At 38.4% G+C, this 27,973-nt stretch overlaps 1 protein-coding gene across 7 annotated transcripts; it reads right to left on the bottom strand.

Annotated features, from left to right (window-relative positions):
- Positions 1 to 80: 80 nt before the first annotated feature.
- Positions 81 to 27,617, bottom strand: LOC139952930 (uncharacterized). Of its 7 annotated transcripts, none has more exons than XM_071952294.1 (14): positions 27,543 to 27,617; positions 24,675 to 24,731; positions 22,412 to 22,549; positions 21,250 to 21,525; positions 19,901 to 20,044; positions 19,170 to 19,310; positions 18,217 to 18,300; positions 17,442 to 17,528; positions 13,466 to 13,594; positions 13,032 to 13,112; positions 11,746 to 11,952; positions 8,520 to 8,752; positions 6,356 to 6,426; positions 81 to 5,637 (listed from the first exon to the last, which is right to left on the bottom strand). In XM_071952294.1, exons 2-14 carry the CDS (start codon positions 24,711 to 24,713, stop codon positions 5,006 to 5,008), a joined length of 2,262 nt encoding a protein of 753 aa, XP_071808395.1. In that variant the 5' UTR covers positions 24,714 to 24,731; positions 27,543 to 27,617; the 3' UTR covers positions 81 to 5,005. The 7 variants fall into 7 exon arrangements, with proteins under 7 accessions (XP_071808395.1, XP_071808560.1, XP_071808633.1 ...); XM_071952459.1 differs by having other exon boundaries at positions 17,442 to 17,507; XM_071952532.1 differs by having other exon boundaries at positions 17,442 to 17,498.
- Positions 27,618 to 27,973: the final 356 nt, after the last annotated feature.

Here is a 27,973-nt window from a genome sequence, read left to right as displayed (position 1 = left end):
ACAGTAAAAGGAAAACCACGCAATTTCAAGGCAAATGTGTGTGGATCATTGTATTCTACTTTCAAAACATCTTTCCAACCATATGCATTTTATAAAAAAGGGTTACAAACGCTTTTTAAAGACCAACTCGTCCGATCCAAGGCAACGTGTTCCTTTAAGCAGAAAATAATGCTCAAGTGTCTGCTAAGCAGCAATGAACAGGATACCAGTCACAAATTGTACATGTGACACAGTAGTTCGACTGGTAACGTTATTCTGGTAAGCATAATTGTGTTGTGTTTAGCTACATTTTGTGCTTATTTGCAGCTCTATGAAATTGGGCCCTTGTATGTTAAAGGGACACGTTGCCATGGACTGGTCGAGTTGGTCCAGCGTTTAAAAGCATTTGTTATGAAATGCATATGGTTATAAAGATGTTTTAAAAGTAGTTTTAAAAGTATAATGAAATAGTCCTCTAAATTGCACGGTTGTCCTTATACGTTGTGAACTAACACGGCGCGCCATTTAGTGGAGTCAAATTTTTGACTCTACAAAATGGCAACGTGACCACTTTAAATGCAAGACCTTCATAGAATCTCAAGGTAACTCAAGCACGTTCAGGTCCAGCGTTACGGTAACAAACCTCTTCACTAGCTGTCAAAGTCTACATCCTTTGACCTTTTCTGATCATCCAAACTAGAATCAGACCTACAAATGGAGTCTCAAATTTAAAAAAACACAAAGACGACTTGGAATTAGGGCGTGTGATTACTCTAAGAAAAGAAAACTTCCATCAATTACTCATGGAAGATTAAGAGTTGATCCTCTTTCTCCCCTCATATCCTTTCTCGCTGGCTGTGACTGTTCATTAAGAACATTTAATTGTTGATTCAATTCTCGTTTCAAGGTCAGTTTCCCAGTGGATCCATCAGGAGAACCACTTCACTACTTAGTGGGGATTTCAGCGATTAAGGGTCTTAGAATCACACGCTTAACAGAGCACTGCAAGTGCGCTACTCCCTAGTCAGCAGTGCCATTGTGCCCAGAAGGGGCTAGTCTAAAGTGCTGGAATTACCTTTAAACTAACTGTACAAACATAGCTCCATTAGGGGTAGGCTATAGAACATTTTCTGGCTAGCCACCACAGGCCTGCGAGCATACAGTATATCCCCGAACAACTTGAACTAAACAAGTGTTAAGTGTTTGGGAGGCACAGCACTTGTTTTAAAGGCAGTGGACACTATTGGTAATTACTCAAAATAATTTTTAGCATAAAACCTTTCTTGGTGACGAGTAATGGGGAAAGGTTGACGGTATAAAACATTGTGAGAAACGGCTCCCTGTGAAGTGCCATAGTTTTTGAGAAAGAAGTAATTTTCCACGAATTTGATTTTGAGACCTCAGGTTTAGAACTTGAGGTCTCGAAATCAACCATTTAAACGCACACAACTTTGTGTGACAAGGATGTTTTTTCTTTCATTATCTCACAAGTTCGACGATCGATTGAGCTCAAATTTTCACAGGTTTGTTATTTTATGTATATGTTGAGATACCCCAACTGTGAAGGCTAGTCTTTGACAATTACCAATAGTGTCCACTGCCTTTAACTACACTCATAAAAAATGTTTGTGTTCTAAACATTCAATTTTACATTCTCCTTCAATAAAAACATGTATAAATCAAATAGTTCTAAACCATGATTCAGAAAGGTATTCTTTCTATATTGTTATAGATAGCAATGTTATATTGCTAAATAATGCATTTAAATTACCCAAAGCATTACTGTGGTTGGAAGGGAAAAGAATGTAGCCCCGTTTTAGAAACACTTATAACATAAGAACTGTGAACAGCGCATGAGACGTTTGCAGTAGTTTTCAATCCACTGTTGCTATAAAATCAACCAATACAAAAACAATTTCTTTTGCGATACAGATCAATTTTGTTAGTTTGAAAACAGGACCAGCATTATAAAAATATGTGACAAATATTTAAAAAATACTGCCAGTAGAATTAAAAATTCTGCTTGGATATTTATTTTTAGGTGTTCATGAAAGTCCAGCATAAATTATGGTGTTTATAGATGATTTACCATTTGGAAACAATGCCTTGAGAAAAGCAACTGCTATCATAAATATTAAATATTTATGCCACAATGGCATTTTTTTTCTTTGTGTTTAGATATTTTTTATGAAGAGCAAAATTTCAAGGCAAACAATTGTATTGAAGAAGAGGTAAGCGCACTCTCATCAGGGGCATCCATATGTTTTATCATGGTGCGGGTGATTTTTGTATATTTTTCTGATAAAGAAGATTAAATCATTCATCAAGAAATATCATCAAAGTAAATATTTCAGTGACATTTTGTCATTTTAAAAACCCTTAATTTTATTGATTACAAGGGCTGAACCTACAAATTATTAATGTTTTTTCTGGCCTTTTCTGGCTTCGCTCTCAGCAAACCAGGAGCAAATGTCTTCAGTGGGAAGAATATCATGCATGTTTATTTAAGTAACAGCTTAAACTGACATGTTTGTTTAAATATATAAATGTTTAGTTAATTCTTATGAGGAAGATATGGAGACAGAACCACTCTAAGGTGATTTGGTAATAGTATCAATAGACCGTTCCGGCTTTCCACTAAGCTCCGCCCACCGCGGACACGTGTACGAGCACTCCCAATGACATTCTGCACGATTCTGCCGCGCGTGCCAAATATACGCGCATGAATGACCGAGATTGTCCGACCACAATCATGCTGTGATTGTTCAAATGGGTGAACGCGCACAGTTTGATTGACAGGCCGGATCGGTCCAGACCAACTTAACTTCACATTGGTTTTTAAGGAGTTCAAAACAAATTTAATAAAGAAGACAAAACCCGCTATAATACAAGAAATGGGTTTTAAGATCTCAATAAAATGCTAAACAATAGCAGACTATCTCTTGGGCCATTTTGTCACAGACCAACTTGGCTTTTAGATGAAGAATAAAACCATCTTTACTTTTCCGGAAAAAAAACCCCCAAAACAAAACAAAAAGTGAAGAGGAAAATGCACCATTATGCATGCTATGGTTTCTAAGACCCCAACCAAACAATACCAGCTGATTTGTATGAACATGAACAATACCAACCACTGTTTATAGGAAGTTATGCAAATATGTGCCAAGCACATAACCACATAACCTATAAAGAACAAGTTATGCTTTTTTTGCTGGTGGACTATCAACACTTAAGATTCCATACACAAGTTGACCAGTACACGAAAGCACTTCAACCTCAGCAAACACATTAAACTGTTTTACACAATGTAGCTGCAGTAAGAAGCCAGCTAGGGCCCAATTCAATAGCTCTGCTAAGCAACGAATTCCGCGCTTACGATCACCATTCCCCGCTTGCAGGCAAGCACCAAACTTCTGCGCTACCTTTGTAAGCAAATAATGCCTAAACAGGTAGTACAAACGCACACAAGCCAAAATACCCTGCTAACCCGTCAAAAAATTGAATATCATAATCGGTACATTTATGCATTTTTTTGCCCATCAGTTTGAACATAATTTTCATAAACAATAAATTTATTCCTCAGTCTAGTCACGCACAGCCTTGAACATGTCTGTATCCATGAGGTTTTAAATGTCTTATGGCTAAGGAATCCAGAGTTTGCACTCATAGTCAATAAATACCAATCTTTGATACTAAAATCACTTACAGCTTAACTTGTATTATCACATGTCTGTGCAGAGTTACTGGTATGAGACAGAGGGTTTCTGTAAAATCATTATCATTGCTACAAAGAGAAAAGTATTTTTTGAATCCTGCATTGCGCTTTACGCATTTGCGACCTTGAATCATAATTACAATTAAAACTATGGGGCGAGGGGTCTTACAAGCCATTTTTAAACCTAGCATTTATAGAAACAACAATGAAATGAACAAACAAAGAGGGCGCTGCAACTAGTGTTAACGTGGTCCTCCTTTCTTCATATCCAAACAAAAACAAAAATGCAAAAACAACGCTTGTTACTTCAGCCGCAAGAATTGCATAGTAAAGATACACTACAATAACCCCATCACGTTCTAATTAGAGAAATCAACATGCTCTCTTATCACCAGGCAAGCTGTGATGTAACTGTTCAAGACATCTGCTCCAGAATGCATAAGGTCATGGTTCGACTCCCACCTGAGTTGCCAGTGGATATTGTTATTGTGTCCACTGGACTCGGAAGGGACCAATTAAAAAACAGCGTCATGGACAGTTCCCAGTTGACGGCACACAGTGTAAAGTCAGCCATAATTACAGGTAGCGCTAAGTCATGATTTGTAAATGCCAAACTATGTTGCTCTGTAAGGTACACAGCTCCTCACAATTGACATTAAAAATGTTAAAGAAAGAAGGAATAACAACAATTATGAGTTATGTATAAATACCACATGTGACATGCAGGAATTTGATCAAACTCCTTGCATGATTCGGTGGTAAACTACTTGGCACCATAGAAAAAGATTAGTACGCTTGACGCGACTCAAAGCTCGGACCAAAGTTGTCTGTAAAGATGGCGTCTATCGGGATTTCATATAAGTGAAGGGCAGAACAACCTACCAGTGATTTGAACCGACACAATCCACAACATATGAGGAATAGTTATATTGCTGTAAACTGCATGCTGTTTGAAAGAAAATACCATCAAGAAAAGGCACATCTTTCAATTTTCAAATCCAAGGAAATAAATGCATTTGAAAAAAGTTCAGACTTACATGTACACTGATTGCTCAATGTGAATACACTGCATTCAATTTACATGCTGCGTAATCGTATTCAGGATACCAACATCCCTACACCTTTTGGCAAGTGCTACACAAAAATACTTAAAGCTTTTTACACGTTAGCAAGCGAAGTATTAAAAAATTTGACTGAAATTCTCCACTTTGCAGAAGTCACAGTCAACACAGAAACACTCAGAAGGCTCATTTACAAGCTATTCTTTTCAGGCACAGGGAATTACTTCTTGTTTGCTAGACACATTCACTATCAAAAACCCTGGTTTGTCTGTGAATTGCTATAAACAAGATCATTCCCAGTAGAAAAACTACCATCATTGGGATGCCGTGCTTCCACTTCGGCAGCCCAATCTACCAGGAAGGTGTGACCAGTAGGAGTAAACGGAGACACTGGACTCCTGGGGGACTTAACCCCATCACTCGCTGATGACGGACTGGGCAAGGGGCCGATGTGTAAGCTCTCAGTGTTGTCTCTTAATGCCTTGGTTGATTCACTCTCCCACTGGGTAGTATTTGACGAGCCTCCAGCGTTCCAGTCAGATCTCGCCGACTGCTGCCACTGCCCGTACGAATCATCTCTAGAATTTGACTCTGATATTTGTTGTCGGCTGTTGTCCCCTTGAGAATTATTCGGTGACTTATTTTGAGGACTTTGCGGAGAGGTTCGCCTGCCCGGTCTATTCTCGTCGGACCCGCTTCCCCCGCGTCCCCGACGCCCTCGATCGGCGCCCCGGCCACCGCGGTAGAATCCTCTCCCACCTCCTCGGCCTCGTTGATTACTTTCTTGGGTGAATCGTCCACTCCCAATGCGTGGGTCCTGGTCAGGGGTTTGACCTTTGACACGATCATCATGTTCAAAATGTCCACCCCCACTTCTCTTGTCTGTAGGGTAATTGAAGAGAAGATTATATGTTTTGCATTTCGCATGAAGTATGACTCAATTGACCTTAACATCAAATGCAATACATTGTTAATGACAATTTTGTACTCTAGCAAAGTGTTTCTCAAAGGTAATATCAGTGTAACATTAAATCCAATTGATTTTGGTATTTTAATAGAAATGCTTTCTAAATTGCCTTTGAATTAGAATAAAAAACAGCAACAGAGCGAAAGAGAATTGAACATCAAGTTGAATAAAACCTAAACCTTTCTTTCAGATAAGAGGAACATTACAGAATCGGTAAGGAAAAAAGATCACAGATTTACATCAAACTTACACGGTCTTATAATGACATGAATGATATGAAAAAGTATTTCTGTCGGAAATGCCATTTGATGAGAAGTAAATAAAACTGATTCCCATGCGGAGTTTATCGCTCAGTGATCGTTTCATTAAATTTTTATTTTAACCAATGTCATGCGAAATGTGTGATTGGTTTTTCACTATTTTCTTGTGACCCAGATGGCCGATAGATCTCAAACTTCTACAGGTTTGTCAGTTTTATTATGGTGGATTGCATAAATTACTTACACTGCAAGCAACTGTTTTGTTACCAAAAGCAACTCTGCAATGTTCCTTTAATCATTCATAAATAAATTAACCAGAAAACTTTGACAGAAGTATGGTTACGATAGCCTCAATTGCGACATGTCGGCTTACCTCTTTGACTAGTGACTGCATCCGTTGCATCCCAGTGACCGATCCTCATTTCTCCCTGATCCCCCTGCTCTCTATAATGGAATGATCAAAAGGAAGGAATAAGTCTATGGCCCTTTTCGAAACCACGTTTTCAGCATTGGATTCGACTTCAGTCTCTGTCCACTCGTCTGAAACCCTGAGGGCCTATATGCACAGTACGCGCAATTGTCAGAAACAACCACTGGGCCAAGCTAGCCTGAAGCTGAATCCAAAGCCAAAGCCGTCGTTTCAAAAAGGGCCTAAGACTTCAAAGAAAACAGTAATTGACAGCAAATAAGACAGCATTCTTTATGAAATTACCAAAGTAGGATAGTCTGGTTTACTATTTAGGAAATTAAGTTGCTAGAGTATGGTAATAAACAGCAAAGTAAATAATAAAAAATTCAAATAAAATATGTCAACATCTATGTTCTTTTATAAGTTTCATGCCTATACAGCACATTGGGCCCTTGCCACGGATGGAACACCCTATACCAACAATGATTAATTGTTATTTTGAAATAGATTTCATGTTTTTTTTTTTTTAAAGTTAACCCACATAGGTCCCAAATTCTCAATAAATATATTCAGGAAATTTCTGTCTGTTTTCTGTTGGATTTAGGACTGCAGGCCCAAATAACAATTGAAACATTTTGGGCGAAAGTTACACAAATAAAATATTTTAGAGTCTGAAGCCAAATACACCACGGGTTGGGATCTACAAAGTTACATTTTTCTTACAAAAAAGAGCATCTACAGGAAAAATATTCTTTATTCCCGATGCAAATTTAACATCTCTTATATCTACAGGAAACACCAATGCACCAGACACAGCTAGACAAGAAGTGATTTTCATTTCCCAAAGTAAATTTCCCCTGTCACATTGCTTAGTGTTGTCCTTGTTCATGTCTCATCCATTAATAAAGGATTACTAGTTAATGGTTGGCTGGCTGGCTGCATCTCATGGGAAATGAATGCAAACATGCAACACTTATTGGCAGCATTCCTCGACACAACATGGAAAACTCCCGAGGGAACACAATGGCAAGTGTTGTGTGCTAGAATTATAATTGGTGGGGATAGCTGACATGGATGCATAACAGAATATAAACGATCCCCGAGTCATTATCAGAGAATGGATATTCTAAGAGGGTTCTGATGGAATGATTCTGTCAGGTCCCCATTACAAAAATAATGGATGGAAATTTGCATCGGGGATATAGTATATTAATTTTGGTTTTACCCATAATAAATATAATAAAAATTTGCTGCACTTTTTGTACAACAACTTTACACTTTTCTAAGAATGTGTTTAGTTTGAATTGACTAAACATCTGAAAGGAATATTCCCTTCCAAAGACAGTTTCTGCATCATTCGTTCAGAAATGATTCTGCAAGAAAAGTATTTAAATTCACCAAGAGTAGACACCTGAAGCTGCAGATAAAAACGTATCTGACAAAAGTTACATTTACACAATTTTATTGTAATTACTTGGAATGAGTCTTAAACATTTCTTAAGGATTCTTTATGGAGCTATTCATAGTTAAGGTCCAGCTGTAAAAATGAGAAAAGAATCGATGCGTGATACAAGCCGCTGTATTTAGTCTGTAGCAAGTTGCAAAAACATCTGTTTTTTTATCCGCACATGAGACAAATATTGCTTTAGGTAAAGCCAAACAATTAAGTTGATGATTGAAATGGGATTACATGGAACATGAAACTGTACTTGACTAACACCTGAATCAGACAGGCGCGCCAGAGACTTGCCGAGCCAAGTAGATTAGGAGTAACTCTAGGTCAACCCATATTTTGGCGAACTCAACATAACATTAACATCGGCTCATGACAAGACTGAGGTCTGAAACCAAGGTATTCCAGAGTCGTTCTAAATGGCTGCAACAGTCAATCTTGTGACTTCCAGCGTGGCTAGTGGCTCCTAGTTGTTTCAGACGTCAAACTTTTCATGGTCTTAATTCAGGATTTTGTTTGGCGCGACTCTGGAAGCGCCTGTCTAAAACAGGAGCTGAAGGGTCCATGAAACACAAAAAGTGCTTAACCTAAATTGGATGACAGAACACCATTTTAATTTGGTTTGTTTCGTCAGGGAAGACAGTAAGATTAAAACAAGTTTTTTTGTATACTTACTGTTTTGCCGGCAAAGTAACATTTTCTTTCCACTCTTCCTCGACTGCCTTCTCCTTCCCAGGGTTCCACTGCATTCCCTGGTCTCCTGTAGTAGCTTGTTTGTGTCTGCGTATGCGCTCTTGGTCGATCTTCTCGCGTTCTCGCTTCCAGGCTTCGTACTCGCGCCGTTCCTTCCCGCTCATTGTGACCGTCTCTGTAGTGGACTCTGGCGCACCCCTTCCTTGAGAATGACCCTGGGAATAGAAGATTTTATTGTTAAACCTCTCGCTATCGATATTGTTTTGAGTCAGTTGAGAGGTTACTCTTTAAACCACAAACCTCCCCCAATTTTGAATGGAGGATTAAAATTTCACCGTTTACAAACTTTAATATAATAATTATAGTTGCAGACTGGTAATGATTACACCATGAATTTATTTAAAAAGATCAAAAAAACACTTTATCAGACATAACTATACTGATAAAACTGGCATTCGGAAATACGAAAAAACCTTGTTTCAAGGAAACTTGTCTTGTGTCACGCTTAAAAAATCTTAACCAAAAATCTTTTCTCAGGCGTCAATTTTTTTTCTGAAATAATTTTTTTCCCTTCACGAATACCATTACACTGGTTAAATTTATTTAATGTTGGGTACAAACAAATAAAATGTTGAATAATTATGCAGTGTTTCACATAAAAATCAGCTGCATTACAGCTTTCTCAAACAATGGTGTTACAATAAAGGTTTTCCAATGATTTGAATATAGATTAAAAGGAGTTGTAGTTATCAATTGATCTTGTGGGGGAAAAAACATTACTAACAAACAGACAAACATGATGTGAGACATCTGCATATTTTTCTACCAGCATTTGTTTTGTTAGTATGTTAATCAATCCAGGAATGAGGTGGCAATTAAAAAACAAGTCAAGCCATGACCAGGTTGGTGATATTTCATGCAGCTTGATCCAACCTAACATGATAGTAAGCTTATAGGCCTAAAGATTGCGAATAGTAGTTTTTAGCACGGTAAGGTAGCAATGTAAACTTATCACCAATTAGAATTTCGTCATTTTTAGGGGCAAGGCCAATGTGGCCTTGGAATAGGTGCAAAAGTTGAAGGGCTGTAGGGTCAAAAGGGAAGGGCACCAAGGCCAAACAGGAAAAGAAAAAGGACACAGGGAGGATTTTTTTTCTTTTTTTATGTGAATATACTTAACATGTGTAACCATCCATTTCACGATGGCCATCATGAATTCCACGCCTGATCAAAAACTGTGTAATTATGGTGAAGATGCTGGTACATATAGAGTGATTAGCAGGATCTATTAACAGAATCTATCTAATACTATGGCCGATGTTGCATCTTTCAAAAGCAATTATCTAAATAAATGTCCATGTGTGAAAGACAGTTTGTTGCAAAGGACAAAGGGATTGTAAATAATAGGTTTTCAGAAGGATAATTAATTTTCTCCCCTCATGTTCATCAAACACGTTCTGTAGAATGTGATAATTTTAATTAATTGTAGCAGACTTTTTAGGATATAGCTTTGTTTGAATGATTTTCTATTAAAAGGGGACTGATGTCATTATCACAGCAGGCCTGTGGCTGTACGTGAAACTGTGTACTCAAACCCATTGTTAATGTGTGCGTTGGCTTTCACATAAAAAAGGGCACATGTTCTTTCTTGGTTACTGCGGGGAAGGTGTGGAATAGTATACAAATATTGACTGCTTCGAGTGCTATGGTTAAAACTATGACTCCCGAGGTAATCCCCGGAGCGTTCTATTTTCCCGAGGCGGAGCGTTCTATTTTACCGAGGCGAAGCCGAGGGAAAATAGAACGCTCCGGGGATCACCGAGGGAGTCATAGTTTTTAACCATTGCACGAGTAAAAGCAGTCAATATTTGTTTTATAACACCCCAAACATTTCTAAATACTGTACTATTATTATTAAGTTACAGACCTGAATGCTACAATCCACGGACGACGCGAATACAGATTGCAAACACTTTTACTTACTGTGTTGCATGTAGTGTCGTGCAATCCGAAATGGTTACAGACTATTAATTTATCATCCTCGTACACGCAACGGACGTCTGGGTACTGCACGTCGTGTGCTAGTCTGTCGGACTAGCGCACGGCGCCGTGTGCTAGTCTTCGGACTAGCGCATGGCAAACCGATGCACTATCACACGGCCGTCGTCTAGCAAAACTAAGACATGTCATGTGACGCGCTCTAAACCAATGAGCAGGCAGAATACTTGCAAAGGGTGTTATAATCTTCCCTACCACATCAGGACTGCAAATACAACATCTTCCTTCAAAACTGTCCTCAAAACCCACCTCTTTGCAGTTAAACAATGACCAGCGACTCTCTACAAACTTTTTCTGTTCCTTTCTTTTGAACTGTTTATTTTGTATCCTGAGCGAGCGCCATGGGCGCCTTTTTGTGGCGGATACCGGCGCTATATAAGACTCCATTATTATTATTATTATTACCGTTGTTATTATATTATGAAGTGCCAGTCAGCGCGCAGTAACTGAGTTACAGAGTTAATCATTTTATGTACAGCAATGCTAAATTTCATGACAAAGGTCCCTCTTTTTAAGTTAAATTTTCTAGATAAATGGTTCCACTACAATTGCATGCCAGAGAAATAAGATCAGGGCCCAATTTCATGGAGCTGCTTAGCGACTGACTTTGTGCTTACTGTGGAGGTTTCCATTTCATAGCCCAGCCGTCGATTTTACCAAACTCTTCCTAACTTAGGATTAATCTTAGGACTTAGGACGGGTTCATTTCCATATCCAAATACGTAGGCCGCATTGAACATGTCCTAAGTAAGACGGGTTACTCCTCCTAACTCGAGATAGGATTGATCCTAGCGTTCGTGAAATCGGCTGCAGGACACTTATTGTGGAAGAGTAGGACTTAACTCCAGTGTTTCAGGTTCACATAGCAAGCACCCTTGTTTACAGGTTACCTCAGGCGTACGAGGTACACTGATCAAGTTCACTTACGAAGCATCCTTGGTTTCATTACCAGAAATAATCATTATTTTTGTCTTTTTGTTTAGCCTTCAAGAGAGACTCTGCTAGGGTCAAAATGTTAGGCCATCAACAATTTTTTCCCTTTTCATTTATACCCTCGGTCCTTTTGGTTGGTAAGTTGTTTGCAACAGCTTATTCTATTTTCTCAGAAATAATAATACTACACTAGAGTTCAATGAATTGTAAAACTCACCCCACGTCCACGCTGGTCTTTCCTGCGGCCTCTGCCTCCCCCAACGTCAGACTCCTGCCCACCTCTGACTTGTTGTTTCCTTCTTCCACCGCTGTGTTGATTTCCTTTAGCGGAGCGTTCATGATCTGGATCAGCCCCGTAGCGAGCAGGGTCGTCAAGGAAACTATAAACAGACTTTGATGGGGAGTCGGTGACACCTGTGGCTTTCTGAAGTGACAGATGAGTCCATGATTCAAAATTCAATGGATAAATAAAAAGGTTTAAAAACATACACTGTATTATATCTATTCAATATACATTGTAAACATGAAGAAACCAATACAATTTAAGTGTCTTTCATTACTATTATTGTTACTATTTATTTGGAATATCAAAAAGATCAATACAAAATACAAAAAGAACAATACTATACAAACAAGATAACAAGTAAATAGCACAAACCTATAACAAAAAAAGTTCACAAACAAAAAAAGTTCATTACATAACTGTGACTCTAAATTCTTTAACTACAATGCCACTGGCTACGTAAAAGTAACTTAAGTTTCATTGTTTCAAAATGGAAACAAATTTGTGTAAACTCTAACTATTGCTATTATTATTAACTTTTTATCCAATAAAACATTTTCTATAGAAATCAAACGTCGAACTGTAGGTTGAACTGTGCGAACAATGTAAAACTGCACAAGAAAAGATGAGTAACCAAAACATATGTTACAAAGGGCACACAAGAGGGACAGTTATAGGTTTGGCTGGTTTTTTTTTTACCAAAATAAACTTCCAATAAATACATGTGAACTACAATACAACAGACAATTGTGACATTACTTTAAAGTTGCAACAATCATACATAGTCAAAACCAAATCCCATTCACTAAATCTCATGAAATGACCTCAAACTTTCATGTCATAGGTCGTCAAGTTAATTGAGAACAGAGCCGATTATAGACCTTTCTTTTGTTAAAAAAACAGACCGCCTTGGTTGGCATGGCTGGCCGAATGTTAGTAAAACACTCAATCATACCAACAGATGTTTTAACTAAATTCAACATTTTCTGCGAACTTTCAGTTAAATATAATACCTCTTGTAATTAGTTGTTTTGCTTTCAACAAAATCAACACAACGTTTGAATATTTTTGTATTATTGTTAGCGATCTGTTTTTGATTGCGTTTATGGCTTTCCATAGTTTTCCAACCTGGGTTGGCAAAAACTCGGGCTGTGACGTTGCAAAAGAAAGGTCTGTACTCAAACTTGCGAGCAAAAATGTCTGACGGGCAGAAGTCTTACCTGATTTTCCAATGCTTCCCTCATTGCGGCAATTTCAGCCTCTACTCGATCGTAATTATCCTTCTGTTTCAGTTCAAACTCCTGCAAAATGAAAAGTGTTCCCTCATGATTTTCACATCAAAAAGTTGTGAAGAAAATGATGGAAAAGCAGAGGTTTTTTTCTCATACCACGGCAAATAACTGACAGGAGTTATATTTTTCAATTTCGCCAAGTCATATAATGTACACAAGCAAGCATAAATCATAACGAATGTATTATTTTTGTAACATTATTTGTTTCAATAACCAATTTCAAATTTATAAAATAAGTAATATATTTAACTGGTTAAAGTACTGACAGCATTTACAGCACAAAATACATGTGTACACACAATAAGTACAATAATGCCATCAAATTACAAATACATAAAAAAACAAACATCCATGAGACTTACCCGTCTCTTGACTTCCTCTTTACTGACCCTGACGGTCCGGCCACGCCCCCTACCACCTCCCCCTCCTCCCCCACCACCACCACGCCCTGCTGGTTTCCCTTGATCATTCTCCACAGAGATCATCAGATCCTACAAATGTTAGGTCGGGGGAAAACAAAACATTTTGGTTAGATACAATCTGGAAACTAATACAGAAACAAATTACTTCAAACCAGTGAGTTTCTGAAAAAAAGGTAACATCTTAAATTAATTTTTCTCTTGCACAGTTAAGCATTTTAATTCTAAGGTTAGTGGTACAAATATCATTCACATCTTTACAGAAGTAGGTTAAAAAATAATGTAGATTCGTTCCCGTGAAAACATACTTTATCTTAGGACAAGCTGCGTATTGTTAACTTGATTTCATGATTAGTTTGACAAGAAACTGTGAAAGCCATGAGCCTTTATCAAATGTCGCTCCACATTTAAAATGCAAGATATAGTGTCTTTCCAACAAATAAGCGAAGTTTAAGCAACTATTTTGAAAAAGGGTACATTTTCGTAGAGCTGCTCAAGAAAAAAGTGCCTTTTTCTGCTAGGCAAAAAAAACAAGATACCAGTATACAATTTTTGCACGATGTGACGGGGTAAATGGTGTTTTGTACACTCAAGGGGGAAAATCCCCCCCCCCCCCCCCCCGAGGGTGTACAAAAACCATGGACCCCAGTCACAGCGTGCAACAATTGTTTTGTTATACCTTTGTATAATTGTTATTCCTCTTCTCGAAGTTCTGTTGTCATATTCAAACATTGTTACGACCGACTATTCATTGTTTTATAAGCAGACGAACAAGAAACAATTCCCTCGAACCCGCGGTTGTTTCGTACACGGCGCTGGAAATCGACCACGCCGGGAACGATCAAGGTGATGTACACCGGTGTACATCACTTTTCATGTTACCCGGCCCATCGAGCCATGTAACATGCGTTTTTGTTGCGCGTCACATGATTGGTTCTAGACCAATCAAACTTTACAGTTTGTTACCGAGGTATAACAATTACAATTGGTAGATTAAACATGGCAGTTTGACTGGTAACTTTTTGGGGGTAATCACAATATATTTTGTGTACAGCAAATTTTGGTGATTAAGCTCTAGACCAATCAAACTTTACAGTTTGTTACCGAGGTATAACAATTACAATTGGTAGATTAAACATGGCAGTTTGACTGGTAACTTTTTGGGGGTAATCACAATATATTTTGTGTACAGCAAATTTTGGTGATTAAGCAGCTCTATGGTATTTGGCCGAATATGTGCATAGACTGTGGAGGAATATAAATCCATTATGCAAGTTAGTGAATTATTTCATACAAAATAATTATAAAAATCAATCAAATTTTATCCGCAAGACCTTGAAGGATGTTACATGCTGTGCTGCAATTTAAATGAAAATAAGATGTTAAAAGAAACTCAGGGCAAGGCAGATACTCATGGCTATGGCTTTTAAAGTGTTGCTTGCAAACCAATGCTGAATTATCTGTTGTTGGAAGATGCTATGATCTAGCCGTAGCCAGAGCCAGATAGTAGCACAATCACATCTACAACAACGTTTTAGAACGGACATCGGGGCATTAAAAATAGCCATAGTCTTTATTAAAATAATATTATTTTTAAGAAGATGCCACAAATAATATTACTATTGAATAGTTAAGAAAATTTTAAGAAGCCAACAATGGTTAATTCAGCCGATGTCACTTTCAAAGATAAAATCTTCATTCCAACACGAACAGACTCAAAGTGAAAATAACAGCAGTTCAGCAACTGAAAATTATTAAGATGTCAGTAAAAGAGAGAACAATGAGGTTAGAATCTTGCATGGTGCAGTTCAATTAAATATACCAAATCATAAATGACAGTTGAGCCAGGTTCATACTTCCTGCGAATACAAATGCGATACGAAGTTTGACGTCAAAAATTCGCAAAGAGTAATTCGCATCAGTTGACTTCTGCTGAGCTCCTCTAAAACATTTGCAGCGAAAAAGGCATGTGACATCTAAATTCGTATTGCATTTCCATTGGCAGGAAGTATGAACCGGGCTTTATTAAGTGCTGTTTTAAACTTGGCATGGTGTGCATTTAACTAGTAAACTGGAGGGTAATAATTGTTGGGGCAGTAACTATAACAAGTAAAGTTTAGGGGTGCAATCACACATAAATCTCTGTGGGAGGAGTGTTGGCTCTGCAAAGACGCAGACGAAAAAAAGGAGAACACAACAGTGAGTCCACAACAGCTTTCTTCCTATGTTCCTCAGTCAGAAAAAGCATTTCTTTTCTATATCTAGATGAGCCATTGCAACAGCTTTATTCCACGTACTACATCTCTTTGGAACTCCTTGCCTGGTGCCTTCTCCCCGATCCTCCAACCTAGACTGTTTTAAGAGGAATATCAATTCCTACCTTCAGCCCCCCCCCCCTCCCCCCGATTTCTTTTCTCATTTAATAATCGTTTTTCTTGTAGCCCATACAGAGTGACTTTTAGCCTTGTTTGGGGCAAACTTGCCTTAAAAAAAACAAATCTGAAAAAAATCTACCTTGTGCTAATTTACTTAAAATATAAGCAAGCAAACAAAATAAATTGCATCACAGACATGATTGTTTGGTTTACAGTTGCTTTCGCCAATGGAAAACACCTGCATCATACAGGTCAGATGAGAGCACCAACAACAGGATATAATCGCTCATCATATACCAAAAAGTAACGTCACTTCTAAAAGCCAACACTCCTCCCCAAAGAGATTTATTCACTGTTCTACCTGCAAGTTTATTATTTATAGTAACTGTCGGTGCCAAGGGTCCATACCAGCATAATATATTGAAATCAAAGAACCCTTGACAAGAGACTCGTTAAATTCTGCTCAACAATTAAACAACAGTTCTTTGAGTGTGTGGTATGTTGAGAGTAGACAATATTGCCGTTTTAACACGCCTGTGTGTATTTGAAGTAGTACAAGTGATTACAACTACATCCACCATGTGTTTGACACTAAGGCCGTGTCCGAAACGACGACTTCGGCTACAGCTACGTCTAGATCAGCGCGTCTACCAGTGTTGAAGAATAGGCAGACGCGCACGATCTAGCCGTAGCTGTAGCCGAAGTCTCCGTTTTTCATACACGGCCTAAATGTCAAATAGGGTATAGTAGTTGCATTACATGTTTTATGAAAGGAGTAAAATCAGAGATAATGTGAACTCATATTGTTGAACCATAGAGACTACATTTATCAGCATTTCTTGTCGAGGGGGAGATACAGTTTGTTCAGAGATTATTCTGGTCCATAAACAGGCATGACATTTGATCCTTGGAAAAAAGTAGGAACATTTTATTTGAGTCCAAGGGCTGACCTACATGTCACAGCTGCCAACATTTGCATCTTGCAAGCAGGGAGTTTTTTGTGTACAGAAATCAGGGGGGGATTTCTAGAATATTAACATTCAACCTAATAGGAAACAAAAACCATTTCCTCAATCAAGAAGATTTTCAAATTGTTCATCAGAACATGGACAGATTGATAAATTTTCAGGGAACTTTCTGCAGAATAAAGGAGAGATTGCAGCTTTTGGGGCTCATGGTGTAGGCTTTAAAAGACTTTGCATGGCTTATTACTACAAATAATTCTGATTTTTACAAGGGCCAACAAAATTGGAAAACAGACTAAAGTAGGGAGAATATCATGCCTGCATAAAACAAATATCCAAGTTCATTGCATTAAAAAAATATCACATGATTTGTTGAAGAAAAAAATTAACATAGGCCGAAGTGTTCAAATTTGTTGAAGAAGACATAACAAACCATGCACAATTTTGCACACAGAGGCAGGCATTCCAACCTAAACTGGTTAAGGTGAGAGTTAATGCACCTTAATACCAACATGCAGAATAGTAGCAACATGGGGCGGGGTCAAATCATGGAATGACCCATGAATGACCAGTCAATACCTCTTGCTGTCCGCCCCGCATCGTCACTTTGCGTTTCACCTTCTGCTCTCGAACCATCTGATCATTCTGAAATGTCACCACCAAATCCTGCTCAACAAATCCCAAGATAGACACCCACACAGACACCCAGAGAGAAGGGAGGGACAAGGGGGGGGGGGGGAAGAGGGAGTGACAAGGCAGGGCAATTTAAGTACATGTATATAACCCCCCAAAAAAGCAAACACAGGGGATGGGGTAATAAGGGCGGAAAGGTCAAAAGGGTGGAGTGTGAATCGAAAACCAAAACAATAAACAAATCAAAAAATAGAAGTAAACCAAGAGTTCATAAAAAAGATAGAAGAACAGCTAAAAAACCTTTATGATATAGATCAGTTTGACATATTGTGTAAATAAATACTTACATTTGTCATTCAATCAACAATTTCCCAACAGTATATTTACAGCTAAAATTAACACAAAACCATCCCTACAACATTTGCTAGTTAGATACTTGAGAGTTATTGCTCATACTGAACAACAAGTTTAAACCAAACAAATCTATTTCAGCACATAGACTTCAAATAAAAATGCAATGTTGACATATTTCAATATTTCAATGTTGAAATGAAAGACTGAAGTAGCGTTCCATTTCCAAAATGCTTCAGAAGAACACTTAAGATTAAGCACACTGTAAGATGTTACTTTCTACAGTGGAGAAAATTTACAAACAAAAAAACTTTGTGTGAAATGAAAAGATAATTGGGAAGAAAAGTAAAAAGGCTAAAAGAAATCGTACCTCTCTTTTGGGTCTGGCGGCTTCTTTAGGCGGCCCTCTTCTCTGGCCTTCTCGTTTCTGAGGAGGCGGTCCTCTATTTGGCACCTGGATAGAGTAGGAAAAAAAGTCAGAATCAAAACAGGGGGAAATAAGGTTTATTGACAAACCAAGTTTAATCTTTTCTCATAAATGCTTTTGTATTGTTTTGTTTTAGACAATCTCAAACATTTGTCCTTGTGGGTTATGTTTTTCCATGGATTCTGAATGATCATAAGATTCCACCTATCCAAGCATGTTTTTTAAGTACAATAAAAAAAATGTTGAATGGGAAAAACTGTAAATGTGCCTCGTGTCTCGATCCAGGCAGAGTTCTTCTCAGAGGCTAAATGACAACACAATACATAGATATAAGTATATTTTGATACTTTGAAGGCATTGCAGAGGGCTGGCATAGCAGAGGGGGCAGCCATCTTGAAACCTTGGAGTTCAAATTGGCTGCCGTTTCGATTTTTCCACTCAATAGATCTTGCCATTGATGTTGGTGGCAAAATCTACATTAACGGCAACATGCCAGTAGTTTAACAAAGATATGTCATAAATTTTGTTTTTAAAATGATAATAATAATAATAACCAGTTTTATAAAGTGCTTTTCACACTCGAAGGGAGTCTCAAAGCGCTTCCAACATTATTACCCCTGATTCATTCCTTAAACCATCTCAGCTCCCTGGGGAGTATACAGCGTGTGCATCATTAACTTGCGCTACTCAGCTAAATCAAGCACTAGAACCATCTCTGCCCTCACAGGTACCCATTTACCCCTGGGTGGAGAGAAGCAATTATAGTTTAGTGTCTTGCTCAGGGACACAAGTGTCACGACCCGGGAACAGAAGCACAAGAGCTTGAGTTCGGTGCTCTTATCCCCTCAGCCATGACCAGAGTGAAGTCAGTTAGGTATCTACAGTGTATTTCCTACCTGTATAACTTCTCTTGATACAACAAGATTGACTTCCCCCTTGCATTCCTTGAGGATGCTGTACACCTCATCTCGAGTCTTCTTCTCTACATCCACGCCATTAATCTCAAGAAGGAGATCCCCAGAATGTAGTCGTCCATCCTGCCAATAAGAATAAAAAAATGTATAATGTGTAGATTATTTTAAAAGTTGTGGATACAATATTTGTGGCTGTTTGCCCTACACCTCAGTTTGCAACAGCTAATTCTATCTTTCTCATTTGAAAAAAAGTAGGTCACACTTACAAACATGATGTTTTTCACAGCTTACCTAATGATTTGCTTCTAAAATATTTGACGAGATGAACCCTTTTAAAGCCCAAACTGTTTAAACCAATCCTTTATGAGACTTTGATACAGCAATACACACATTCTTCAAACTTTTACAAAATTCCAACTTATTGGAATTCTGTGGAATAATTTTTCTGTTGTTAACTGATTGTAGGAGGGTTTCAACCACACGCTCCAGCGAACCCATTCAACACTGAAACCCACCAAACCCTCCATGAGCTAACACAAACAGCAAGACGGTCAGAGCACACTGATTGAAAAAGTCAAGCAGATCAAACTGGCTCTTCTCAGAGCAAACATTACTTACTATTGACATGGTGTCAAATCAACTATTGTTCCAACAATTCTTAATAATGTAATGCAGGTAGAAAATGTTTATTCACAAGAAACTACCAGACTTACCATTCCTGCAACACCGTCCGGCAAGATGGTCTTGATCGTTACGCCGATACCAGGGAAGTTCATGACCCCGAAGCCAAGACCAGTGCCTGATGTGTGAAGATCAATCTCTATTGTCTCACTGCGTGTTCTCATCGAGCTAGGTTCCTGATATATGGAAGGTAGTAAAAGGAAGAGATTAAGCCATTAAAGTGATGATCAGTTTCAGGAGAAATGATTGTCTAAGCGAGTTTTCAATTCAATACAACTGAACCTAAGTAAAGACTTAAGAGGTTCGCATGGTAGAAGGATAATCAGAAATTTTTTGCGGTGACACGGTGTAGCTAAACCTAGTGATGGTGATTTGAGTGATGGTGGTTCTGAGCAGAACCAAAGGACTAAAGGTTTCGGGTAGTATACTCTGTCAGGAGACTGATGACAGAGTACACTGTCCGAAACGTTGGAAACTCTGGTTCTTCTCAGAACCCCAATCACTCAAATGGGATTTACCTACATGGTGTCACCAAAAAATCTTTCTTATCAAATGAACCTCACTAAAAAATAACACCACTTAAATGAAAATTTAGTCAGCAGCGGAGGTATAAATAAAATACAGGCGGTAACAATAAGATACTTGTAACTCCAATTGTGATGCAAGGAAATTTGCTGGTAAAAGCGCCCTCATGCTGTCAAAAATATGGTCAATTATGTTTGCATTGCACCAGCCTTTTCAGCAGAAGTTACGAGTGGTAGCCCTCCTTAAAATTTTACTTTGGCCCCTCCCCAAATAAGTATTTGTAAGGTCACCGCTGTACACAGTATCAGTGTTAACAATCCTGAAATCCTGATAAAGTACAGGCAAGTTAGATCTATTATAGTTTAAAACTTATAACAATATTATAAAACATTTCATATTATCTTTAAATATCGTCTTGACTAATAGAGCTTAACATATTGTAAAAGGAGAATACCTAATTCAAGTGATGTATGTGAAACTCTAAAACATAGAATTTAAAGACACTGGACACTATTGGTTTCTTCTCACTTATATATCTCAACATATGCATAAAATAACAAACCTGTGAAATTTTGAGCTCAATTGGTCGCCGAAGTTGCAAGATAATAATGACAGAAAAAACACCCTGGTACCACAAAGTTCTGTGCTCTCAGATGCTTGATTTCGAGACCTCAAATTCTAAATTCAAGGAAAATTACTTCTTTCTCGAAAGCTACGTCACTTCAGAGGGAGCCGTTTCCCACAATGCTTTTTACTATCAACCTCTCCCCATTAGGTTTTATGCTAATAATTATTTTGAGGGATTTACCAATAGTGTACAACGGCCCTTAAGAATTAGGAAACCAAAGAATCAAACCTTAGCCGAAGATTCTTGTCTTCGTCTTGACCCTCCACTTCCAACCCTCTCCCCATCCTGATTACAATCCCTTCCCCCACCTCCATCATCCCCATGCTTCTCAATGGATGATGCTGGTGATGCAAGCCCGCTATCTGCAGATGGACTTGTCGACTGCTGAGTAGGGGAGGTTGCAGGTAATTCTGGAGGAAATGAGGGGCTTGTAGGTTCCTGCAATGGGGTGCTTGGAATGGTCGTCCCATCTTGGCTTGCTCGTTGTTTGTCTTCCTCAATTTCCTAAAGGAATCATTCATATTTTGAGGAAGGAAAAAGAAACAGAAAAAGTGGGAAAAGGATAGATAGATCGATATTTAGATTGTGCAAGAGAAGCAATTGAAAGAAAATGGGAGAACAGACCAGAAGGTTAATAAAATAGCAAACCATAAATTCTATTTATGAAACAAGATGAATTCAATTGCATTATTGGCCTTACATGCTACTTACAACAATCTAAACACAACTCCAGAATAACCACTCAATATTTAGCCCGATATTTAGCCCTACATCCAAACTCACAACATTGCAAAAATTACCAGCAAATAAATTTTGTTTTTGTGCAAAATGACTAAAAACAACCATGGTGCATGCATCATAAAAATATGTCTCTTCATATAGCGGAAATATCCAAATGAAAACTGAACATACCATGTCTATCTCATAGTGTAAAGGAAACTTTTGCATGGATTTTTGCTTTGATATTGCAGCCATGCATGACACTCAACAAAAATATGTTTGATAAAAGGTTCTTGTGATGGTTGTGAGAGTTGTATAGACCATGTAACATTTTGTTTACAAAAAGAGTGACAATGTATATAGGGCTTTTCTGAATGGCTAAGCATATTTTAACAGTGCCAAGCAAACATTTGGCTCAACAATAACGTCAAGAAGTAACTGTTGTAATTTTTCACCCTTTCACTAGATTATATTAACTTCACGGTTAACATGCAGTGAAAAAATATTTTAAAATAGACATTAAATGTGAGCAAAAACAAACCATAAATGAGCTGAATTACAACAACTAGCAAAGCAAAATAACACCAGATAAAGAGAAAAAAAAGACAAATATCCTTCCTCAGGTAAAACTTTTGTGAATTCTGTGAGCAGCAGGGGGGCAACCATTTACCTGGTATCTCCGCATCCTTTCTTGGTTGGTCTTCTTAATGTTATCAATCTTCTGCTCCAGGACCATTTCCTGTTCCTCTTTGCTCAAGATATCCAGTAACGTGAAATTATCAACGATCTGTGACAGATCTTGGGCCAGCTACGAAGGTGGAACAGAGACGACAAGTGGGGGAGATGGGCCAACCGCGTCATCAAAACCATTATTGAGCACCCAGTGTGAAGATACCGACCACCAAGAAAATAAAGTGATGCCATTGTGTGGAGTGCATGACATAACCATTTTGGGGGGTACAGTTGCAGCAACGAATAGGGAAAAGCAGGAACAAAGCGGACAAGCACAAAGCAGAAAGAAAAACAGGAAGAGAGAAATAAAAAGTGCTGTCAGTCAGTAAAATGATGAAATATTGATTTTTTTCAAGTGATTTTAAATATGTAGTGGCACCCCCCTCATGTGATGGGCGTATCATTACAAATGGCATAGTACACCGGATTAAACATGTAGTGGTACCCCCTCATGTGATGGGCGTCTCATGTGATGGGCGTATCATTACAAATGGCATAGTACACCGGATTAAACATTGCGCCTTCTGCTTTTCTTTGTATGTCTACACCAACCACTACAAGCATATAAAATGTTACCATTTGTGAGTTTTTCATTAAATTGTGTTGTTTTTACCAGATCATATTGGCCTGAAAAGTTTTTCATCTGAAAATAATCCAGTACCCAGAAATTTCAACTCAAAGAAAACACAGGAGATGACAAGAAACTTCCTTCACAGATGACATTCACAATTTTTATATAAAAATATAAAAGCAACTATTCTGACACTACACGTACATTGACTGACATTTATGTATTAAACAACTTTCAGCACAGTGAAATACATGTAGAACTTTAGAAACAAGCATGCAAATTGATCGACTACAAATCCCCAATTCCAACCAGTCACCAACGCAAACACCATTTTCCATAGATTCCCAAAATGATACCAAGCTTTTAAAAGAACTTAAAGCCATTGGACCCTTTCGGTAAACAGTGTTGTCCAAGGCCCACACTTTGTGTACCACAACTTCTATATCAAATAACAAACCTGTGAAAATTTAGGCTCAATCGGTCATCGGAGTCGGGAGAAAACAACGGAAAAACCCAACCTTGTTTCCACGCGTTTCGCCGTGTCATGACATGTGTTTAAAATAAATCCGTAATTCTAGTTAACGCGAATTTATATTGTTTTGCTGTTTTCTCAAAAAGTAAAGCATTTCATTGAATAATATTTCAACAGAAGTCTTTCACCATTGCCTTCTGTAAACCCTGTAAGTTTTTTTTTTTTCTGAACCGAAAGGGTCCAATGGCTTTAAAAGGTTATTAGTTTTTACAAGAGTGAAGACAACTGTGACCTAATTTCTTGACCTTTGAATTGACACTTTCATTTTCCTGCCAGGAATTATGGTCCCAAATGGCTTTAGATTTTAATATGTAATGTAAAATGTCACTGGTTAAAGGGGTTCACAAAGAACAAGAGTTTAGTAGGATTTGAACCTGCCACCTTCGGATCAATAACTGGAGCTCTATCTTGCCCTTTGTGGGCAGTCTCCCCATTTTGTCAGCATCTAGAAAGCTCTATTTGAAGAGCACTAGCACACACGTAAACCTGGAGGTCACAATTTAAATCTCACTCCAGTAAATTTTTCTTAAGCCAACCTCAAAAGTTGATTTATAAACACCAAGTCAGTTTCTATTGTTGTTTATTACCCGAAATATGTTGCCACAATTTCAAGATAGAAACAGTTAGGCCTACATGTTTCATAATTACTTATGAGTCGACTTGACTTCAACCTTATATAAAATGTTTCAACTTTCTATTGAAAACTTATTTTCTTTGGAAAACTCGTAGAAACAATTCCATACAAACTTTAGAAAAACCAGTCCATTGTTTGATAACCAACTAGACTGTACTAGTGTACACACCAACAGAGCATCCCACATAAATGATTGATCTGTAGATGAGTCTTATTGACAAGAACAGATTTACAAATCAATGAGGATTGGTATTTTCCCTAATAGAGGACCGCGACCACTCAACTACATCGATGTGATCGGGAAAGATACGGAGACTGAAATCGTGGACCTTCCAAACCTGATGAGGGATAAACACCTCTGGAGTAACGTTGTGCATGGAATCTCGGTTGCGACCGCTAAATGATGATGATTTCATTTACACAAAGATTTAATATGTCCCCCTCAGTTCTACTTTTAATCTTACCTGATTTGACGCCACTTCAAGGTGAACATTAGTTGACATGGTCAGTTCATATGGACTCTGAAATTAGGGGGAAAAAACAGAGTAAAAAATAAGTATTTTAAGTACTACATCTATAGGTATCATACTTCACAATAGCTTTGTATACATCTAATAACAGACGACACCTAGCTGTGGTAGCAGCCTCCAGTGTTTTATTTCTGGCCAGGGCAAATGTGAAAAATTACTTCACTTGTGATGTGGGCAGCTATGGCCGATTATCTAACTTCTTCAGGGACTTCTAAAGAATACATTCTTCTTATTTGGGGGATGGAAACAAAATGGATGTCATCGGAGCATGTTGGTTGATAAACCGGAGGCATTTCAACGTGCTACACAGTTGTTGAACATACCTGCAATTTAATTCATTAACATAATACTACTTCTAGAAACTATAAGCCTAAGGCTCCCCTGTGAGCCTTATAAGGGTCTAATATTTTGGACTTCCTTAACGCTATACGTTTTTTAAATCGGCGTTGATAGATGAAAGTTTTACGACCGTTCGCCATCAATAAATAAAATTTCCTTTGTACTACACACCCAAAACTTATCACACACACGTTGCTTGTATTGCCTTTTCATGATGCTTGTATTGCCTTTTTGTTGAGTTAAATTTAAAAACATCATCAAATGAATGTATATTGAGTGTGTGTGATAAGTTTTGGGTTTGTAGTACAAAGGACATTTTAGTTATTGATGGCGATCGGTCGTAAAACTTTCATCTATCAACGCTGATTTTAAAAGCGTAAAGCGTTATAAGGAGGTCCAAAATATTATACCCCTATATATAACTAAGGCTCACGACGGGGGAGCCTAGTTTCTTGAAGAAGCACAACACAACCTGCCAACTTCAAAGTCCACTACTATTGAAAGATCCCACTGTTCCAATGATCTAGAATGGGATTAGTTTAAATGATCAGTAGGCGCGGCCTATCCTCCTCCGTGACAGGCCAGCAAAAAAAAGGACTGGATCAGAGAATAGGGAGGCAAGAAATAAAATATACTCAAGTCATTGACATGATTGATATTGATACTGAACTTTGAATGGATGACAAGACATGACAATTAACACCCCCTTTTGCTTTGCCACAATTCCAGCAGTCAAAATATGAATAAAAATTTACTATAGTAACACCAATAACGAATGTCAGACAACTCGTCCGTCGGACAACTCGTCCGTTCGGACAACTCGACGGTTCAGACAACTCGACGGTTCGGACAACTCGACGGTTCAGACAACTCGACTTTGAGACAACTCGAAGGATGGCCAAGGCAAGTCGATGGTTGAGCAGCCGACCTCCGAAACTGTCATGTTTACACGAACTTTCCTGTATAATTCCTGCGATTCTATTATTTATCAGTTATTATTTATCACAAGAAAGTGTGGTGTCCCAGTGAAGACATACTTGCTAAAAAATATCTGTTCGTGACTCTATCTCGATACTTTGTGAAAAAACAGACTATGATCTCTAGTGTATAGCCAGCCAGCTAGCAGTTGTCTTCAATTTATTCAAAATAACAGGTTAAAAAAAAACCAGTTTAAACATTAAATAATTAAAACATTATAATATAGCTCTATTTAGAAGATTTACTTTTATTTACTTTATTACCAACAACAACTCGATCAGACATGTATGGTACAAAAATAATTAAAATGCGGGGTCATGGACTCATGGTAAAAAAAGAATCCTAAAAAAAAACTTTAAAAAAACCACGTATCAATTATCCGTTTGCCCGGATATTAAACCCACCCACCATAATATACCCCCACCCCTGGGGCCGGAACGCCCGTGCATCATTGCCAAGTCACTAGTCAGTACATCCCTCCATCCCAAGGCCGCTATCTACCCCTCCCGCGCCCCGCGCTGAGCCCCCGTCAAGGCCATCCGTCGACTTGTCTTGACCCCAAGTCGAGTTGTCTGACGGTTGAATAAATCATCCGTCGAGTTGTCCGAACCGTCGAGTTGTCTGAACCGTTGAGTTGTCCGAACGGACGAGTTGTCCGACGGACGAGTTGTCTGGTCTCCGTCACTCCCCAATACCACATAGCCCCCCCCCCCTGGTCCCGCCCCAAACCCACCCTCCCCATCCAGGACCTATTCAATATTATAACACCCCTTGCAAGTATTGTGCCTGCTCATTGGTTTAGAGCGCGTCACATGACATGTCTTAGTTTTGCTAGACGACGGCCGTGTGATAGTGCGTCGGTTTGCCATGCGCTAGTCCGAAGACTAGCACATGGCGCCGTGCGCTAGTCCGACAGACTAGCACACGGCGTGCAGTACCCAGACGTCCGTTGCGTGTACGAGGATGATAAATTAATAGTCTGTAACCATTTCGGATTGTCCGACACTACATGCAACACAGTAGGTAAAAGTGTTTGCAATCTGTGTTCGCGTCGTCCGTGGATTGTAGCATTCAGGTCTGTAACTTAATAATAATAATACAGGTTTTAGAAATGTTTGGGGTGTTATAAAACAAATATTGACTGCTTTTACTCGTGCAATGGTTAAAAACTATGACTCCCTCGGTGATCCCCGGAGCGTTCTATTTTCCCTCGGCTTCGCCTCGGGAAAATAGAACGCTCCGTGGATCACCTCGGGAGTCATAGTTTTAACCATAGCACTCGAAGCAGTCAATATTTGTATAATATGGGCCAGACAGTTCAACTCTCCATAACAGTCCAACTTCAATTCAACTAGGTAGAATTATTGCTCCATGGTAGAATTAGACCTTAGCTTAGTCTTACATTGAACACAGTTATAGTATACATTTGCATTATAACAACATTATTGTATACCTATTAAATTTCCCATTTATTGACCAACAAACCTGTGAAGATTGTGCGGGTATGCAGGCTGCGAAAACTCAGCTATGTATCGCTGGCCAAACCGGCGACATTGAATTACGTGTGATTTATTGTGTGATGAAATCAGTACGGTACCTGGTGTTCATTATTTGCTCATCTCTATTTTCTTATTTGATTGAGCATTGTACACAACTCAATGTGAATGGTACCAGACTAAATACATCTGATCCTTTTGGTTAATTTTCTAGGAGACTGAAGGGCTTTGCTAATCTTGTCTACTTCTCTACTCGACCACCACCCCTGAAAGTTTGTGTCTTTAAAAAATGAAACTTTCAGAATAAATAAAAAGTAAAACAAAAACGAACTTGAGAGAAAAAAAGCTAAGTTTACGAAAGTGAAATTCAATATGACCATGTTGACCAATAAATAAAAAAATAGGGAAATATATTGACTC

The sequence above is a fragment of the Asterias amurensis genome, chromosome 1 (assembly GCF_032118995.1).
Source record: "Asterias amurensis chromosome 1, ASM3211899v1".
NCBI classification, from domain to species: Eukaryota; Metazoa; Echinodermata; class Asteroidea; order Forcipulatida; family Asteriidae; genus Asterias; species Asterias amurensis.
Note: the sequence above shows the minus strand (reverse complement) of the source record. Positions and strands in the feature narration are given on the sequence as shown.